Source organism: Balaenoptera musculus, chromosome 7, assembly GCF_009873245.2.
Source record: "Balaenoptera musculus isolate JJ_BM4_2016_0621 chromosome 7, mBalMus1.pri.v3, whole genome shotgun sequence".
In the NCBI taxonomy this organism is placed as follows: Eukaryota; Metazoa; Chordata; class Mammalia; order Artiodactyla; family Balaenopteridae; genus Balaenoptera; species Balaenoptera musculus.
This window is the reverse complement of record NC_045791.1, coordinates 51,208,784-51,228,764: the sequence shown is the minus strand read 5'-3', so window position 1 is coordinate 51,228,764 and position 19,981 is coordinate 51,208,784. Positions and strand designations below refer to the sequence as shown.

General features: G+C 36.0%; 2 protein-coding genes across 6 annotated transcripts in view; one reads left to right on the top strand and one right to left on the bottom strand.

Annotated features, from left to right (window-relative positions):
• The window catches only part of PPIG (peptidylprolyl isomerase G), a 36,880-nt gene extending 21,504 nt beyond the window's left edge, over positions 1-15,376 (bottom strand). Inside the window, exons 1-7 of one of the 5 annotated variants that reach the window (XM_036857914.1) lie at positions 15,241-15,376; positions 6,320-6,367; positions 5,917-5,994; positions 5,748-5,822; positions 5,001-5,108; positions 4,137-4,181; positions 3,159-3,246 (exon numbers count right to left, since the gene is read on the bottom strand). In XM_036857914.1, coding sequence (XP_036713809.1) covers positions 3,159-3,246; positions 4,137-4,181; positions 5,001-5,108; positions 5,748-5,822; positions 5,917-5,977 — 377 coding nt within the window. In that variant the 5' untranslated portion in view covers positions 5,978-5,994; positions 6,320-6,367; positions 15,241-15,376. Of the gene's footprint in view, positions 1-3,158; positions 3,247-4,136; positions 4,182-5,000; positions 5,109-5,747; positions 5,823-5,916; positions 5,995-6,319; positions 6,368-7,199; positions 7,219-7,925; positions 7,985-14,828; positions 15,206-15,240 lie in introns of those variants that run through there. The other 4 variants (XM_036857917.1, XM_036857915.1, XM_036857916.1 and 1 more) reach the window with 4 other exon arrangements.
• An 89-nt stretch (positions 15,377-15,465) lies between these two features.
• FASTKD1 (FAST kinase domains 1) overlaps positions 15,466-19,981 on the top strand; it is a 43,840-nt gene continuing 39,324 nt past the window's right edge. The window contains exon 1 of the mRNA XM_036857124.1: positions 15,466-15,488. The gene's annotated coding sequence lies outside the window, so the exon portion shown is untranslated. The remainder of the gene's footprint in view (positions 15,489-19,981) is intronic.

Below are 19,981 nucleotides of genomic sequence, written 5' to 3'. Positions count from 1 at the left end.
TTACATTTAGTGTATATAATTTGCATCAAGATACAGTCAATCCTCGCTTTACAGATTACGTATTTGTCCACTGGCTTGCTCACTAGAATTTATTTGTAACCCCTAAACCAATACTTGCATTGCTTTCATGGTCACTCTCAGATTGGTGAAAAAGTGTTGATGAGAATGGAAAAACTAGGACTCTTCGTATAATGCTGGTGGGAATGTGAAATGATGTAGCCATTGTGGAAAACAGTTTGGTGGTTCCTCAAAGAGCTAACCATAGAACTACTATATGATCCAGAAATTCTATTCCTAGGTATCTATCCAAAAGAACCGAAAACAGGGAAACAAAAATATATGCCAATGTTCACTGCAGCATTATTCACGATAGCCAAAAAGTGAAAACAACCCAAATGCCCACTAAAAAATGAATATGGATAAACAAAATGTGGTATGTATATATAATGGAATGATATTCAATCATAAAAAGGAATGAAGTTCTGATACATGCTATAAAACATGGATGAACCTTGAAAACACGCTAAGTGAAATAAGTTAGACACAAAAGGACAAATATTGTATGATTCCACTTACATATATAGAATAGGCAAATTCATAGAGACAGAAAGTAGAATAAAGGTTACCAGGGGCTGAGGGGAAGGGAAAATGGCTACTCTCTGGAATGATGAAATAGTTTTGGAAATAGTGGTGGTAGTTGCAGAGCACTGTGAATATAATTAATACCAGTGAGTTATGCAGTTAACAAATGGTTGAAAAGGCAAATTTTATATTATACAATTAATATAAAACAATAAAATAAAACATTTTAAAAAAGATTAAAAACTGAAGTTGTTTCCTTTAAAAAACAACAGAACACAGAAGTAGTAAAGAATAGTTATCTAAAAGTGGAAAGAGGTCAGGAGAAACCAAAAATTGGAAGAGTCTGAGAATATACATGAAGGGTTATATGAATTTAACATACGGGTTTTGGTTAGCACAGGAGGGATTTTATTTTAAAAAGTGAAAATAAATGATAACGCTCAGTGTTGCTGAGGATCTGGTGAAACTGGCACTTATATACAGTTGCTCTAGAGTAAACTACACACTTCCTTTTGGAAGTCAATGTAGCAATATATATGGATAGCCTTAAAAATGTGTAAACATTTCACTAAGTAAACTTCTAGCAACTAACATAAAAGAATTAAAAAATGCGTCAAACAATAGGTACAACAATGTTCACTGTAGCAGTCTGAAAACAAGAAGCAAACCAAATGTTCAAAACTAAGATTAAATAAATAAAACCACCATACATTCAAACAATGGATTAGCATGTTAATTCATACTTAGTGATGTACAAAGAAATTTATATTACATCCAAAAGTTGATTACAGACTATATGCAACTATCTACCTGTATTTTTATTGCATGTAAAGATGCTCTGGGGATGGGATTGTTTTTCTTCTTTTAATCTGTGTGTTCTAATTTTCCCACAACAAATGTGATATAAGTTGTTTTCATTTAAAAAATCAGAAACACCTGTATATAGGCAATTGGCTGAATAAACTGCAGTGTATACATACAACAGACTACTGTGCATCTGTGGGAAAAAAAAGTGAGAAAGACCTCTATGAACTGATATGGAGTGATTTCTAGGTTCTATCATTAAGTGAAAAGAAAAAAACATATACAGTATGCTATCTATTGTGTAAGAAAAAAGGGAAAATAAGAAAAAAAAAATATCTGTGCTTATGTTTGTAAAAAGATATAAAGAAAAATAAACCAGAAACTAATGAGGTTGGTTACTAATATGGATAGGTGGTGGAAAAAAAAAAGGTAAAAAAATGGGGGAATGGAGTGAAGAGTTAGGTGGGAGTGATACTTCAGAAGTATTCTTTGCTTTGACTCTTGGAATCATGTTAATGTTTTAAAAGCTTAAAAAAAAAAGGCAAGAAATAAATCAACCTGAGAGGGAGAACAAATGAAATATAATCGGAAATGAATTTAACATATTTTGAGTCACAAAACCACACAAAATTTACACTAAAAAGTACTAACCCAAGTCATTTTTAAACATGATAATTTAACTACATACCCTCACTGTAAAAACAAAAATTGCTATAAATAAATAGTGAACTCTAGTTAGTAGGTTACTCTTCACAGTGGTAGAGGATGGCAATTTTTAAATATAGGATTCAACAAGTGAGTAGAAATTTTGAACACACTCGGAGGGAGATTTCTCACTGTTGAAGAAGGGAGTTACAAATGTGGAATAGAAAACACAAGAATAATCCACATGGTGCTGACAGATTAAGTTCTTCTGAGACCAAAAGAGTTTACAGTTATTGAAGAGGAGAGCAAATCTTTACCCATGGGACATGATAAAAAGTATGAATTGCTGACAAGAGCCCTGGTAACAATTTTTTTGTAGTCAGAATTGGAAAACATTAGCACTATTGACTTTGGGTTACAAATAAATTTAGTGAGTAGGCAAATTCACAAATACAGAATCTTTGAATAATGAGGAACAACTGTATTTTACTCTTTATAATTAAGTAATTTATGAAGAGATACTCAATGCAAACATCCTGTTCCTTGTTAAACTTACCGTATAAATTTATCATCCATAGGTAATTCTTTCCTGAATCAATGTTACTGAGATGACTGCAAAACAGTCATTTCTAACTCTAATGTCCTGACTGCAAAACAGTCATTTCTAACTCTAATGTCCTGACTGCAAAACAGGACATTTCTAACACTATAATTCCTTTTACATTTATTAGTTGCATTCTACTAAGGAACAGTTTTTCTTTCTCCCTTGTTATTTATTCATTTATTATTTATATCTGAATGGACTCCTGGATTTCCATTTTATTTGATAATATGATACCATCATTATTTATTTTCAAAATAATCAATGCTCAACTTGTCCTAATTTGGCCAGGGGGAATGCCACCCCTTTAAGCTGGCTCCTGAGTCCTCTTGACAAAAGTCTTCATCTTTTGAAAACTTTAGCAGTACAGTTCAACTCCCCTTTCAACAATTCTTTGTTCTTCCTCCTTCAAAAATCCTCTCCCTCATACGTCCCTCTCCTATTTACTAGTGATCAGTAGCAGGCACACAGAGTAATGACACATCAAAAAAGTGGTATTTTAAATCATCAGATCATAAATTCTTACATGAAGAACTGTGAGCCATTTGTATCCTTCCCTCTGTTGGCCATTGACAAGAGAAATTCTTTGTTGTGTTTAACAGCAAAACTCTCATCTATAGAGAAGCAAAGTTTTCAGTTACAGGTATAACTCCCCCCCAAAATTCATTTTCATTCCTCTTCATATCTTGTGTTCATATCATGTGCTCTTTAGTGTCAGACAAAATTTAGATAAAAGGTTAAAAGAAGAGAAATCCAATATTAACCAATTTCCTCCCCCATCTTTTCAGATTAAAATATTTCTAATTTTCAATCCCTTGCTATAAAATCCAAATACTTTATCAACCCCCTTTCAATACTATACTTAGCACAGAGAGGCACTCATTAAACTTAATCTCTGCCATGGTAGAAAGAGCAGATTGCCTTCGAATCTTGGATTAGAATTGGAAAAAAGCAGGTGGAACGTGAAACAAAATTTCACTGACTCCCAAAAGAGAAAGATGGGAAATATGAAATTAATTCCACAATCACATGTTTATAGTCTTTCAAATGATCTTCACATTAATAAAAAATTCCAGACAGAAAACTTAAATTTGGGAAAAACATTACAGCCAAATTCAGAATATCAAAGATTAAAAAAAAATCTTCATAGAAAAATAGATGCACAAAAATGTTGATATTGTCACTAAGAAATATAGCTGAATCTCTTTTAATAAAGATTAAGATCAAGCTATGGAAGTTCCTATTCTAGCACTACAATTCTAAAAGTTTATTACAGATCACTGAAACCCTTCAAGTAATATAATGTACGAATGTACCAATCACAAAAAAATCCTACCTTTATAAGAAGTCTATCACATAAAATTTTTCACAAGAAAATTAACTTCGTTTAGTTGAAGGTAGTTGGATATTAGTATATCAATAATCTTATTGATTCAATAGAGAAAAATCAAATGAATAAAATACTAGAAAACATTAAAAACAATTTAAACATAAACATTTTTACCTTCAAAAAATCCTCCATAAATGGATTCCCCTCCTCGTCCATTTCCTAAGAATGAAAAAACATGGACTCTTAGAACTGATAAGTCAGTAATCTTCTCAAAGGTGCTACCTAAACACAATGCTTCTTACAAAGTAGCTACTTGAATGATTTTGAATCAACAATACGCAAACGTTCACAGCAAATTATAAGACTTTAACTTAAAGTCAATACTGACAAGATCCCAAATTACTTTCTCTCCTCTATGATACAACAGTATGAGTGTAACAAAGCTTATTAAGATCTGTAGAAGAAAGAATGTTCAGATTCTAATGATTATGTAGGTCTTTTAACAGAAATTACTAGTAGCTTCTCAAAGTGTCTTTAAAAACACAGTTTCAATGTTTTTACGATAAGAGAATAGAGGTAAAAACCATACTGTAGTAAAGAATTACTGGCTGTGACAAAATCAACATGAACACTGATAGGCTACTAAGAGATAAATAGTGTTTTGGTTTTTACCCAGAAGCAAATTTCTGAAATTAAGTCATGTATCAAAGATGAAATTTTTTCCTGTGTGCTTCCTCCTTTTTATCTATTTCTATGAGTACTTCTATTTTTTTTTTTTTTTTTTGGCCACGCCAGGCAGCTTGCAGGATCTCAGTTCCCCAACCAGGGACTGAACCCAGGCCATCGGCAGTGAAAGCTCCGTGTCCCAACCACTGGACCACCAGGGAATTCCCAGTACTTCTAATTGTTTGACCAAAGATTAAGTGGGCTGAGAAGAAAACTGGACTAGTACTTCTAGAGACTTGTCTAACTTTGAGATCCATGTATTTAACAAAGAATATAAATATATGATTTTCTTTGTGGGAATCAAAGTCTTACCTTCACTGAAGTCACCACCTTGAACCATAAAATCTTTGACAACTCTGTGAAAGAGACAACTTTTATAATGTAATGGCTTCTGAGTTGATTTCCCTGTCCCCTTTTCACCTACAGAGAAGAAAAATTAGTAGGCTGTTAAGTAGAAAAGAAATTAAGGAAGTAGTATTAAAGCAAAATTAATGATGAAATCACAAGAAAAAAATTTTTCCCTACTTCTTTAATTTTGTATCTATATGAGATTATGGATGTTCACTAAACTTTTTGTGATAATCACTTTATGATGCAAGTAAATCAAATCATTATGCTGTACACCTTAAACTTATACAGCAGTATATGTCAATTACATCAATAAAACTAGAAGAAAAATTTAAATAAAATAAATTAAAAAAATATTTAAAAGTTAAAATAAAATTAATGATGAAAGCTTTTGCCCAGTAAAATACACCTCTCTTGACCTATACAGACTTCTTTAAACTACAGAATTTTAACTTCCCTCAGGAATTTTTTAAAAAATTCATTTAAAAAGCACCCATGCTTTTCTACTGAGTGTAGAAATCAATCTCAGATACAATCCCATTACAATTAATATGTATAAGAATTACTTTCATGTCTAGTAAATGTTGCATAGTAAGCATGCTGAGAAGGAAATAACATGCATGAAAAAATCTAAAACATGTTAAATAAACAATCAAAGCAAACTGAAGTCAAATGGGACTACTATTAGGGCAAGTGAAAATGTCAACAAACCTGTACAAAGACAACGAAAGTTCTCGCATGTTTTGGGGCACACATCAGAAAATAATTCAAAGACAACTCTTCCAGCTGAAAAAGAAGGTAGTTGGTTTAAATTTCTTTGCTAACTTAAAATATTAAGTACTTATATATAAATGTTAAATAGGGACATTAATTTCCTTACCAGGTTGATTATTAATGGCAATGTCAAAAAAACATCGAGGACGCTGAACCTTTATTCCCATGGCTTCAATACTTCAATCTATGAGTAAAATACAGTTTCAGGCAAACAGACGAAAACAGCAAAGATTTTTCATACATTTCTGAGAACAAAACAAAACTCTGTGGAGCATAAATGAAAAATGTAGTCTGAATTTATTTTAATATTTATTTCCATGACATAAATCACATGAATTATTCTTTTCTTTGAGAGATTAGGTTGCATCTTGTGAGGCAATCAGAAAAAACATTATAGATCTAGCCATTATATAACACAATTTCTGTTTTAACAACCAAATATAGATTGCCACCTCAAACAGAAAATTGTATTAAGTCTGTATGATTAGTGAACTAAGCAGGCAGATTACCTTAAAATAGAGAAAAATCAAGGACAAGCTGATCCAATCTTTTTGTGCCTAGAAAACATAATAAATTTTGATTAAAATGGTGGAGTTTTTAAAAGAAAAACATCCAAATTCCCAAAAAATTTCAAAAATAATTCCCCAAAGAAGAAAGAAAGTGGGATACTTTAACAATAGTAATATATGGTAGATTTACATTCTGAGTAAAAATACATTACATTTTACATATAAAGCTATTTTTTGATCATAAACAATAGCTTTTACTGATACGCTAGTGTAGACACAAAAAATATCTGTAAGTGAGATACTCTATGTAAGTTTTATCTACATAGCAGATGGCTATTAGTTAAGACATTCTTCTGATAGGCGTTTATTTTAAGGACTTAGCATGTTTGAATTGTAATACTTGGTGGAGAATGACAGGGTAAGGTGAAAAGCAGACGGAACAAAGGAACTGAGTGTAAATAGCATCCAAAATGGTGCACTATAAAAATGACAGTTTCATCTGTTTAGAACAGAGACTAACTGAAATGTTTATGCGTTTCTGAAAATTATAGTATCTCACAGCTCAGTAAGCAGTGAATGATATTTTAAATCCAGTGAAATTTTTATTGAGACAATTTTAGATTCAGTTATAGGAAATAATACATAGAGAAACATGTTTCCCCAATGGTAACATTTTACAAAACTACGGTATAATAGCACAACTGTAGCATAAAAGCATAACAATGTTTATGCACTTCACATTTCCCCAGTTCTACCTGTACTCATTTGTGTGTGTATTTATTTAGTTCTACACAATTTTATCACACATATAGGTTCATATAACTACCACCATTGCTATCAATTTTACACACACCACAAACCACAAGTCAGAATACTCAACAATAAAAGCATGGAAGGGCTTCCCTGGTGGCGCAGTGGTTGAGAGTCTGCCTGCCGGTGCAGGGGACATGGGTTCGGGCCCTGGTCTGGGAGGATCCCACATGCCGCGGAGCAACTGGGCCCGTGAGCCACAGCTACTGAGCCTGCGTGTCTGGAGCCTGTGCTCCGCAACAAGAGAGGCCGCGATAGTGAGAGGCCCGCGCACAGCGATGAAGAGTGGCCCCCACTTGCCGCAACTAGAGAAAGCCCTCGCACAGAAACGAAGACCCAACACAGCCAAAAATAAATAAATAAATCTAAAAAAAAATAAAGAGAAAAAATAAATAAATAAATAAAAGCATGGAAGACTTTGCCTAAATTACCAACAATTTGAAAAATACAAATTCTATGTATTTATTCTTTATTGCATGGAAAGGGGGGGAAATACGATTTTCTCACAACTTCCTCCATTTTTTATTTCTAAAAGATACAATATATATACTAAAAATTTGTTTCACATGAAATAAAGCAAAAAAGATGCCTTTCAATCCTCCAGGAGACTACAGACATAGACTTCCTGAAAACAATAAAACAAAACTTAGTAATTTTAAAATCTTGCCAAGTTTGTTGCATTTTTATTTGTATAGAATTTCAATTCATGCACATTTGAAGTTGAGAATACACTGAATCCATAAATCTGAGGAAACTATCCTATCTTAAAGAAAAATATTAAATTACTACTTAGTACCTGATTATCTTTTATCTTCTAAATAACTTTTACAGGCCTTCTTAAATTCTCTACTTTTGAGGGTAGAAGAAGAGAAGAGGAAGTTTAGTGATTTACTTATTTTCCTCCAAAAAAAAAACTTGTAATTTGTTTAGTCACAATATCCCAGGTAGAGATTTTTATTCTTACAAAATGAGTATAGTATAGATAGCACTGCCCAAAACATATTGAATTGTTTACAGTTATAGTTGATTTCCTATTTACTATGTTCTTAAAAACAGACTCCAAATGTGTTACACACACATACACAGAGGGAATATTATTCAGTCACAAAAAAGAAAAAAATTGTCCCACTGTGACAACATGGATGGGCCTTGGGGGCATTATGTTAAGTGAAATAAGTCAGACAGAGAAAGACAAAAACTGTACAATCTCACTTACACACGGAATCTTAAAAAAACCCCAAAACCTGAACACATAAAGTACTGAGAATGTAATGTACAGCATGGCTAATAATATCGTGCTGCATATTTGAAAGTTGCTAAATAGACAATCTTCTCATCACAAGAAAAAAAATTTTGTAAGTATGTGAGGTGATGAATGTTAACTAGACTTACTGTGGTGATCATTTTGCAATGTATACATTTAATAAATGATCATGTTGTACATCTGAAACAAATATAAAGTTATATGTCAATTACATCTTAAAAAAAAAAAAAAAAAGATTTACACCAAAATATTAACATTGATAATACCTGGGCCATGAATTTAAGGGTAATTTTTATGTATTTCTGTTTTCCAAATTTTCTTCAACAAACAGGTACTAATTTTATAAGCAGGAAAAATATTTTTAAAGAAATACTAATAAAATGAGATAACTTTCTGCCTATTAAAATAGCAAAGATATTTTAAAAGAATAATTCCCAATACAGTACGCAACTCCTCTGGAAACATACGTGGAACTCTTAAGTTTTTATACCTTAAACTGGTTTATACCTTAAAAAATCTAATTGCTAGGAATCTACTGTAAGGAACTATCTTAAATTTAGAAAGCCTTCATGTATAAAGTTGGCCATCTTAGTGCTCCTTTCAGTAATATACTGTCAGAAGTAATCTATTCAATATTATGACAAATGGTTACATTATGGTCTCTAGTTGAACAAAATATCATAGTTATTGAAGCAATGCTTACAAAGATTAATAATTTGGAAAATGCTCATAATTTGTTAAAAATAATCAAGATATAAAGCAATATATGCAATATTATTATAATCACATAAACTACTCCTAACCCTGAAATTCAAAGATTTACAAAAAGAAAAAAAAAGACTGAAAGGAGGACTTCCCTGGCGGCACAGTGGTTCAGAATCCGCCTGCCAATGCAGGGGACACGGGTTTGAGCTCTGGTCCGGGAAGATCCCACATGCCACAGAGCAACTAAGCCCGTGTGCCACAACTACTGAGCCTGCGCTCTAGAGCCCGCGAGCCGCAACTACTGAGCCTGCACTCTAGAGCCCGCGAGCCGCAACTACTGAGCCTGCGCTCTAGAGGCCAAGAGCCACAAGTACTGAAGCCCGCGCACCCAGAGCCTGTGCTCCACAACAAGAGAAGCCACCGCAATGAGAAGCCTGCGCAGCACATCAAAGGGTAGCCCCCACTCGTTGCAACTAGAGAAAAGCCCGTGCACAGCAAGGAAGACCCAACGCAGCCAAAAAAATAAAAGAAGATTGAAAGGAAATAATCACTATGGTGTTTGGTTTTAAGACTGGAGAGTGTTTTGGCCTCACTGTACTTCTTTCTACTTTCTTTAACAAACATAACTGCTGTTATAAATAAAAAATTCATAATAGAATAGAAAATGTACATATAATTTTCTAAGATTATAATGTACACGTCTGCGTGTGGTTATAATATATATTTAGGTTATACCATGTGGGGATACTGTACTTTTCATAGAAATAGATTTAAATGGTTGCTTGAAATAACAAATCAAATATGCCTTAAGTTTAAGAAAGATGAAAGACAACATATTATTATTAAAAGCACTGTACAAATATCTTGAGTATGTAAATGTTCTAATATTAATGGCTAATGAAGAACAATGGTGACACCAAAGATGGCTCAATGCTATGTCTCTAACATTACTGAAATCAAATTTTATCTAATCAAAAACAGGACACAGTATTTCCTCTTCATTATTTCCTGGTATTACAATATCTGAAATCAAACACAAGACAAACATCTGGTCAATTTTTCTTTCTTTCTTTTTTTTTTTTCAAGAAAGAGTAAAGAGAAAACAATACTGAGAGATACCAAAAATACAATTCAGGGAAAAAAGTCAAGCCTATGCAATTTTCAAGTCTATGCAATTTTCAATAAAATAAGTCATGAATTTCCTAAGGATAGTACATAAAGACAGCTTTCAGAGCAGTAGTCTGCAGGTGAACTGTTCACTGCAAAGTTGTTTAATCTAAATGAGTTGCAGCTATTCTATAAAATGCAGATATAAATTTTTCTTTAAAAAAAAAAATCACCGTATGTAGCAACATGCCCCACTCCTGTACAGCAATCAGCATAGTGTGCCCCTTTAGATGAGGTATATATATGTTCCAGTTCGACCTAGTTTCCACTATTGCATGTTAGCTGTTACCATTTATCATCTACTTGACCTCTTGCATTCACCTCACCTGCCTCTCTCAGACATCTGAGTATTTCATACTTAATTTCATTTACTTTATTTATAATGAAAATACTTTTAAAGATAATCAGTAAAGTTAATAAGCTCACTGAAAAAAGTTAGAGTACACAAAAATGCATAAAATCCTGACTTTTAACACTTTTATGTATATTCTTCCACTTTCTTCTAACCAGATAGAATTACAATATGTTGTTTTAAATGTTTATCAACACTATCACAGTCATTTTTGTATGTCAACAATATATAATGTAACAAAATTCCAAAATATTAAATGCTAGGATGTATAAACTTCTGCAACAAATATATTTCATAAAAATATCAGAGAGATGTAACAAATTCATAAGTAAAAAGTTCAATCTTGTAGTTTCATACATAAAATAATTTCCATATTCACCCTAAAGTAACATGAAGGATAGGGGTGGGGGGGGGCGGGAGAAGGACACAGGCAACTAATTATTAAAATATATAGTAAAGAACACGGTATTTGTAATTAGGCAACAAATAATGCAGTGACTCTATACATTCAAAGAATTACTTGGAAGTTTCACACAGTATGAGGGAGTCAGCATAGCATTTGGTCTTGAAAAAGGAGACAGTAAATACTTTTAACTATTAAGATGACAAGCGGGTCTTTGACCTTTCTGATTCCCTTGGCTAATTCCTAGGTGTCCTTAAAGATTCAACATAGCCAAAGTACACTCTGGGAATTTCACCGACTCTCTAAAGTTTAAATGATTCTCGTTTGTTGAATTTTATTTTCATTATCATAAACTTGTCTGTAAACTCCTTGAACTCAGATCCTTTATATCTTCAACACCAAGCACAATGCCTGGCCCAAGACTACATTACCAAAGAGAATGCGAGTTAAAGCATGAGCAGAAGCTGACTCTTACTCAGTGCCTTTTCTCCCATATGTACTGCTTCTCACATGGGGTATCGCTAATACGTACCTGTAGTTAGTAAACCTTCTCAGCCTATTCCACAGTTGAAATAGAGCCTGTTTTCTAGATCTGCCTACTAGGGCTGCCTTCTATTAAGTGTCTATTTTCTTTTCTTTTTCCTTAAACAGAATCCACCATAAGAGAGAACCTCTTCAGTTCAATACCAAGAAACCAAGATGGGAAGTTCTCATCTGCTTAAGTTTAATAAAAAGGTAACAATTTTCATATAAGACTTCCACCTCTAAGTGCAATCGTATTAAGTTTAACTAAAACTATAGCAGATCTTGAAGACTACTTTCAAAGATGGCAATCTAACATTCACATTTTACATTCATTCTTTACCCTACCTTCATGTAATTCACAGAGATCAAAAGAGAAATAAAAATGGATTGCTTAAAAAACGTAAATACATTTACAAATGCCAGATTGCTAGCGAATTAAGTACAAACAAGTTAACGTTCTGAGGTGTCAGAAAAAGGCAACTATGATCTTCTGTACAGTTCCCCTTCCCTTAGTGTCTCTGACAGTCACAAACCTCTGCCCTGGTAAAAACATAATTAACAGTGTATAGGAACTTACTAAATTCTTAAATCCTTCAGAAAACTTAAAAAGAGATAAGCTGTAATGTTGCCAAGTTCGGTGTTAAATAACTTTTTGCATATACAATCTGAGAGACATAAAAATGTAGTACAAGTATGTTAGTACCAAACTAAAAAGCATATACCAACTGGGAAATCTCTGCTGATATTAATATTGTACCTGCAATTATCTACACTCTTATAATGATAAATTTATCCCACTGTCTTCAGTGATAGAATCACACCATCTTAGCAATGTGTTATTCAATCCAGTAACTCCTAAATAAAAAATTACACACTTTTGAAGTTTGAAGGAAATAGATAATCTGGTCCAATCTTCTGATTTTATACACTGAGAACAAGAGGATTAGAGAGCTGAAGTGACTGGCTCAAAGTCACAGGCGGAAAAAAAAGCAAGAGTTTTCTGGTTAAGACTACAGCTTCACTGTAGAAACTAGCTTATTCACAAATATTCCAGATAATGGCTTACATAATTTTACTTTTTGCCATATGACCACAATGCAATGATTTAATTGTGAATAAACCTTAAGCTAAACTTTATGCACAATTAACAGTAGCTTAATATATAAACCACCAGGCTTCATGCAACTTAAAAATCAGTAAGTTAAGGACTCATTCATGTTTTAAAAATAACCATTTTAATACCAAAAATTGATACCTATATTTATAAGTATGATGTATTTAAATTTCAAGAACAAGTTGGTAATCATTTTAAGCCACTACTCAAACTAAAACAAAGTGCAAAAGATTTCCTGTCTGGCACTAAAAGTACACAGTCCCAGTTACAGCAGTTTTCTCTGAGTATTTATAAAACTGCCTGTAGTAAATTTCAAGATGCAAGATTTGCCTTACAGAAATAAAAATATACTGAGTTCTTATAGAGACCATATATGCATTAAACCAGGTCAAAACTATTCACACTTAATCAAATGAAAACTGAAACTTGGTGCTAATATTAAAGAAAAAAAAAAGAACAATACCACTACGTAGCAGAGAGATTTGCAACAAACTCTTCAAATCACTTGAATTAATTATCTATGGATTCCAACTACATAGAACAAGTAAGACACCTTAGTACATCAGGATACAGAAAATAAACACATTATAATTCTGTTGAAATATCCTACAAATAAAACAAGGGAAAACATCAACATGTATTTCTTAAAAGAGCAACATTTGAAGAATTAATTGTAGATGGTGTCCTGATAACTAATAAAACTAGTTCATCCTACTATGAATGGCTACCAATTTCCCTTTGCATAGATAATGGATGCTGCCTGACATGAAATCTAATTTAAAATATGCAAAATATCAAAAGGACAGACTTTACTTAGAGGCCACCGATACTGCAAGACCACAATAACAAGCACCAAAAATCAAAGGCCTTTAACAAGTCACAATAAACGTAATGTACGCTCTTCACTTCACTCATTCGAGAACCACAGAGTTCTTTTACACAGAACTTTAACAAATCTGAATATTTATTTTTGAAGCCCACAACTGATGATAGTCTGAAATCAAATATCATTTTATAGATGAAAAAAACTGAGGTTCAGAAAGATGGCTGGGCCAGAAACAAATCCAAAGTTTCTGACCTAGGAAGTTTGCATACTTGTACACCCCTGACAACAGGGGAAGGCAACCGTGACAACAGCCTGCAAAGACAGAAACCTTAAAAAGGTTAACAAAGTTAAAAAACAAAACGAAAAAAGCACATAATCCTACTACAAGACAAGACCCATTAGGATCTCAGTACACCAACAATCCTGAATCATAAATTAGAAAACGTTAATGTAAAACGAGCTCTGTTTAAAACGGAAGTATGTAATTTCTTATAGAAATAATCCCATCTCAAATGGTTAAACTAAAAAAAAGGAGCGGAAGATAAAACGGGTAAATTTTCGGATGCATAAAAAATATGAATGAGAGAAACAGCCATTCTAGATATCTGTGCCTTTTCTGGATTTTATACCTCGATTTCAGAAAATGTTTACACACCCCCTCTCCATCGTCTATACAAACCGGGAAATTACTGGCCATTCTTTGCCAAACGGTAATCCATAGACTCACTCATATACTTTTCTATCTGGTTTTAAGCTACTGAAAATTAACGTACCCCCTAATTTCCACAACACTTAATTGTTCCTTGGTCGTATTTCTGATCACCATTGCAAAAACTTGGTCCTGCATAAAGTACTGTTGTGGGAGGAAATTAAAATCAATGCACAAAATGGTGCTTTTGTAACATTTCCAAAACGACTGAGAGTTTTCCATTCCCACAGACCTCGATTCAACACCTTAAGAGACTAAAGACGAGCCAAATTCGCACACTTCCCCCAAGGCATATGGAGCTCCGAAGCCATCACTCTCCTCCGAAAGAGTAATTATCTCCTCCTAAAAGGCCTGCGCAGCTCACAGCTCCTCGGAACCGTGGGAGAACTTGGAGTCAGCTCTGGGATGAGAAGGGAAGAGCCTGGATTTGAGTTTCAGGAGAACTAAGTGGCCTGTGTCACTTCACCACGCACGATAACCGGCTGTGAGAGGAAAAGGTCGGAGTAGGGGGAAAGCCTGTCTTCAGCCTAATCTTAAACCCTTAGATCCAGGCTCCTCGCCTGCCACTCTCCAACCCTAATCTGACAGGACGGCAGGTAACGCGTCCCACCTCCCCACCTATCCTCCCACCTACCCCGCATTCGTGCTTAGTCTTACGATTTTGAAGCATCAAAATCACCCCGGCTCCCTAGAGTTCAGGCCACCATCGCTGCCGCCATATTACAGCTTGTGCGGCAAAATGCGTCAGGGAGGGAGGTGTGCGCCCGAGTGGAGAGGGCGGGGGCGGGCAGCGGGAAGGCCGTTTCCCAGGCCTGCGAGGCACGGTTAGAAAGCCTCTGCAGCCACAAGAGCTGCAAAACTAGCGCCACGGTCCTTGGGGGCCGCCTCTGGCACCTGGCAGCCCCGATACCTCGAGGGGAAGACGGTTAAGTCGGTCTGGGCCTATCGCGTCGGCTCCGCCCCTCTCCTCGGGCCCTTCCCGCTCTCGTGCCCCGGCACTGCTGCAAAGGACGCCACCGAAACAACACGGGCCCCGCGCCACCTACTTGCACCAGTACACTCTCCTCTTCCCGGGGTCCAGTCCTTTAAATCGCTTCAAATCTACCGCCGCCAGAAAAGGCGCTAAAGCCCACCGACCGCCTCCCTCCCCCCAGTCCCGGCGTGGAGGGAAAGCGTCGCGCCGGAAGTACGTCACGGCGCGGCGGACCGCATCTTCGGGTGATCCCTCGCTCGCGTCACCTCACCCTCCCTGGAGTTCTAGGATTTTGGTGTCTGTTAAATGCCTGGTTTATAGGTAACTTAATGCTTTCTGTGTGAGTTGATTGTGAGCGTTTGTAACCACCATGTCGTTCGTGAAATGAAGTGCTTCACTTAATAAACATTTATTGATCCTCTGCCAGGGTACTGGGAAGGAGACCCTACCTTCAAGGAGCTTCCAGGTCAGCTTCCAGTTAACGCTGTGACACAAGTTCTAAAAAACAGAGATGAACAAAGTGCTATTTGAGAAAAGGAGGAAATTATAAAGGGCATTGACGCTCTTTGTTGTCGTTTTTAAATATTCTCACAGCAGCCCCATGATACAGATTATTATCCTTGTTTCACAGGTAAAGAAATTGAGGCTCAGGGAAGATACGTGCCTCCCTCCCAGACACACTGTTCCTAAATACCAGAGCAAGGCTTTGACTGCAAATCCAGTTCTCCAGGGGAGAACACTATTTTAGGACATATGTTGTTATTTAATTGTTTTAACAGGCTAAGAATCTCTAGATTTTTAGAATTAATTCCCCCTGCTACTCAGGGGAGTTGGCGGCAATCATTGTGGAGATATGGGGTGAGTGAGTTTTAAAGGAAACAGCTAAGAGGACTTAGATTTTATTACTGTATGAAAAGAACGTTAAGTTACAATCATTTAAATTTTTCACTCATTTACCTGAGGTAAATTAGTAATTATCAGCAACAGTTGGGCATGTGGTACTCTTAAGCATCTTCACCAATTTTATTAGCTGTAAAACTGAGAGGACAATCCCTGCCACTTTTAAGCCATTGCCTTCATTGCAGGGGAGCAGCAGCATACTCTGAACAGTTCAGAGGTTGTATGAATTTACACTTTGCAGTGAGGAGGGCAATTCTGCAATACCTTTAAAAATCCGACTTATACTGAGCACTCTATTAAGACAGATTTTTTTAAGCGTTGGTTTGTTTGACTTTTGTTCAGCTTCCTTCAGAATATATTTTTATTTAGCTATGATACACAGATTTATTTCTTAGATTTCTACTTACTGGTAGAGGTAATGTGTGACATTGGTGTATTCTCATTGGTGAGACACATCTTTGAGTATATATTACAGATTATACCATAGTTAACGTTTTGAGGTGTACAAAGGTGACATTACTAATCTTGTTCTAGGATATACTATCTTCCTAGAGAGATAGACTTTCATATGAAGTGACTGAAGAATTATTTAACAGTAAAATATTAATAAGTACTTAGATATAGTATACATTATAAATGGTCAGATTTTAGGAGATTCTTGAAAGAAGTTTTGAAGCAGCATTACAAATGTCCATTCAAAGACTGGTGGCTGGTGCTGAACTATGACAAAGTTTTCGCTGCTCTTTTCTTAAGAAGAGTTGTTTTGGGGGGAATTCCCTGGCAGTCCAATGGTTAGGACTCAGCGCTCTCACTGCTGGGGCCCCAGGTTCAATCCCTGGTTGGGGAACCAAAATCCCATAAGCCGTGTGGCACGGCCAAAAAAAGAGTTGTTTTGTTCATTTTAATTAAGTATGTCACCTTTTCTCCGATGGTTATAGAATGTGGTAGTTGTTTTCTTTCTCTAGATGTCCTTACTTGGACAAATGAAAAATTGGCATGCTTTGCTTGTTCTCAGACATGTTGAAATTTCATTGGTCTGTGAAATCCAAAACGTTCCCAAATAGATTTGACATGGATTTATTGTTCCAAGAAGGAAGATGTTGCAAGTAAAAGGAAGTATTTTTATCTCCAACAATGCGGTGGCTTAAAGAACAAAGGATTTATTTCTCTCTTACATAATAGATCTGAGGTGAGAGGGCCAGATCAGAGGGCAGCTTTACTCCATATAGTCAGTCAGGACCTTGAGTTCCTTATATATAATTCCAGTATGCTCCAGGGCCTTGACATTGCATGATTAGAGTGTATTGCCAGTTTCAGGCGGCAGGAAGGAAAGAGGTTATGTCTTAAGGCCTAAACCAGGAAGTAATACATGCCACTTTGCCTCTAATTCCATCAACAAAAACTTAATCACAGGGCCAAACCCAATTACAAGGTACTGAGAAATGTAATATTGACATGTGTCCAGAAATAAGAAGAAAAGTTATTTTAATAGAAAATTAAGTCCGGGCCACATATCCTATTAAAACATAGTTATTTGAAGGACTTCTCTGGTGTGCAGTGGTTAAGAATCCGCCTGGCAATGCAGGGGACACGGGTTCGATCCTTGGTCCGGGAAGATCCCACATGCCATGGGGCAACTAAGCCCATGCACCACAACTACTGAAGCCCGTGCACCTAGAGCCCGTGCTCCACAACAAGAGAAGCCACTGCAATGAGAAGCCCATGAACCACAACGAAGGGTAGCCCCCGCTCGCCACAACTAGAGAAAGCCTGTGCACAGCAATGCAGACTCAACGCATCCAAAAAATAAATAAAAATTTAAAGGAAGTTAACTGGGGCTTCCCTGGTGGCGCAGTGGTTAAGAATCCGCCTGCCAATGCAGGGGACATGGGTTCGGGCCCTGGTCCAGGAAGATCCCACATGGCACGGAGCAACTAAGCCCATGTGCCACAACTACTGAGCCTGTGCTCTGGTGCCTGTGAGCCACAACAAGTGCCACAACTACTGAAGCCTGCGTGCCTAGAGCCCGTGCTCCGCAACAAGAGAAACCACTGCAATGAGAAGCCTGCGCACCACAACGAAGAGTAGCCGCCTCTTGCCGCAACTAGAGAAAGCCCATGTGCAGCAACGAAGACCCAACGCAGCCAAAAATAAAATAAATAAAATAAATAAATTTATTTTTTTAAAAAGATAGTTATTTGCATAATTAGTTTATGTGACCATTTTGTACTATGAGCAGACAGAAGATTTGCTGTGATGTTGCTAGTGTTTTGAAATACATTTAGACTCTAGCACTTGTAGGTGGACTGTTACTTAGGGTCACTTTTATTAACAGATTTAAAGAAAAAAATTTTATAATCATCAAAACAGTTGGGTTTCAAGGGGTGACTTCAGTTAGACCTTAACTTACTTTGTATGCCTTTTTTAAGGGTAGGATTTTAAAATTAAAGTTTAACATATATTCATTAACTGTAAGTATAGCTTCATACATTTTTACAAAGTGAACATACAGGTGTAACCTCCACTAGATTAAGACATAGAGCAATATCAGCATTCCGGAAGCGCCCCTCATACCCCCACCCCATAATGCTATCACCCCACCCCTATCAAAGATTATTTCTATTCGGAGCTCCATCAGCATATATTAGTTTCGTCTGTTTTAGGAACTTATATAAATGGAATTATGCATATATTTTCATTTGTGGCTGGCGTTTTTGCTCAATGTTGTGTTTGTGAGATTATCAATATTGCTGCGTGCAACAATAGTTTGTTCTTTGTAATGTCCGTATAGTACTCCATTATATGTGTGTATTAGTTGGGGTTCTCCAAAGAAACAGAAGGAATAGGATATAAATAGGAAGAGAATTATTATGAAGAATCGGCTTACATGATTATGAGGGCTGAAAAGTCTCACAATCCGCTGTCTGTAAGCTAGAGACCCTGGAAGGCCGGTGGTATAATTCCAGTCCAAGTTCCAGATCCAGGGGAGCTGATGGTGAAAATCTCAGTCCAAGGGCAGAAGACCGATATCCCAGCTTAAGCAGCCAGGCAGGAAGCAGAAGGGGTGAATTCCTCCTTCCTGTGCCTTCTTGTTCTATTAAGGCCCTCCATGGACTGGATAATGCCCACCCACATTGGGGCGGGCAGTCTACTTTACTGAGTCCACCAGTTCAGATGCTAATCTCATCCAGAAACACCCTCACAGACACACCTAAAAATAATGTTTAATCTGGGTAGCCCTTGGCCCAGTCAAGTTGACACATAAAATTGACCATCACAATGGGTATTGAATAATTTATCCATTCTACTTTAGATGGATATTTGTGTTGTTTTTGAGTTTTAGATATTATGAATAAAGTTTTTATGAACATTCTTGAATCTGGTATATTGGAGCACATATATTTTGCATGTACGTTGGAAATACACCTAGGAATGGTATTGTTGGATCTTAGGGTGTGGATAGAATCAGCTTTGGTAGATACTGCCAATGAGTTTTCTGAAGTGGTTGTACAATACTTTTGTTGTATGTGCCTTTTGGTTCCAGTATTAGTGAGAGCTCTCATTTGCAAATAAGAGATGCCCAGCTTGAAGTAGTTTAGGTAAAATTGGGAATGTATTGCTTCATGAAACAAAATTGTTGGACACTGTGGTGACTTTAAAAACATGTCCGTAAGTTCTTTAATGTGACTTTCTTCCAACGACTAAGGCAAAGTGATAGTTTGTGATTTTTGGAGACTAGGTCATAAAAGCATTTTGATTTCCTCCTTGCTGTGTCTCTTGGATCAGTCACTCTAGGGGAAATCAGCTGCCATGTCTTTAAGACACTCAAGCAGACTATGGAGAGGCACGTGTGGCAAGAAACAGGCTTCCTGGAAAAAGCCATAGAGGAATTGAGGCCTCCTGCCAACAGCCAT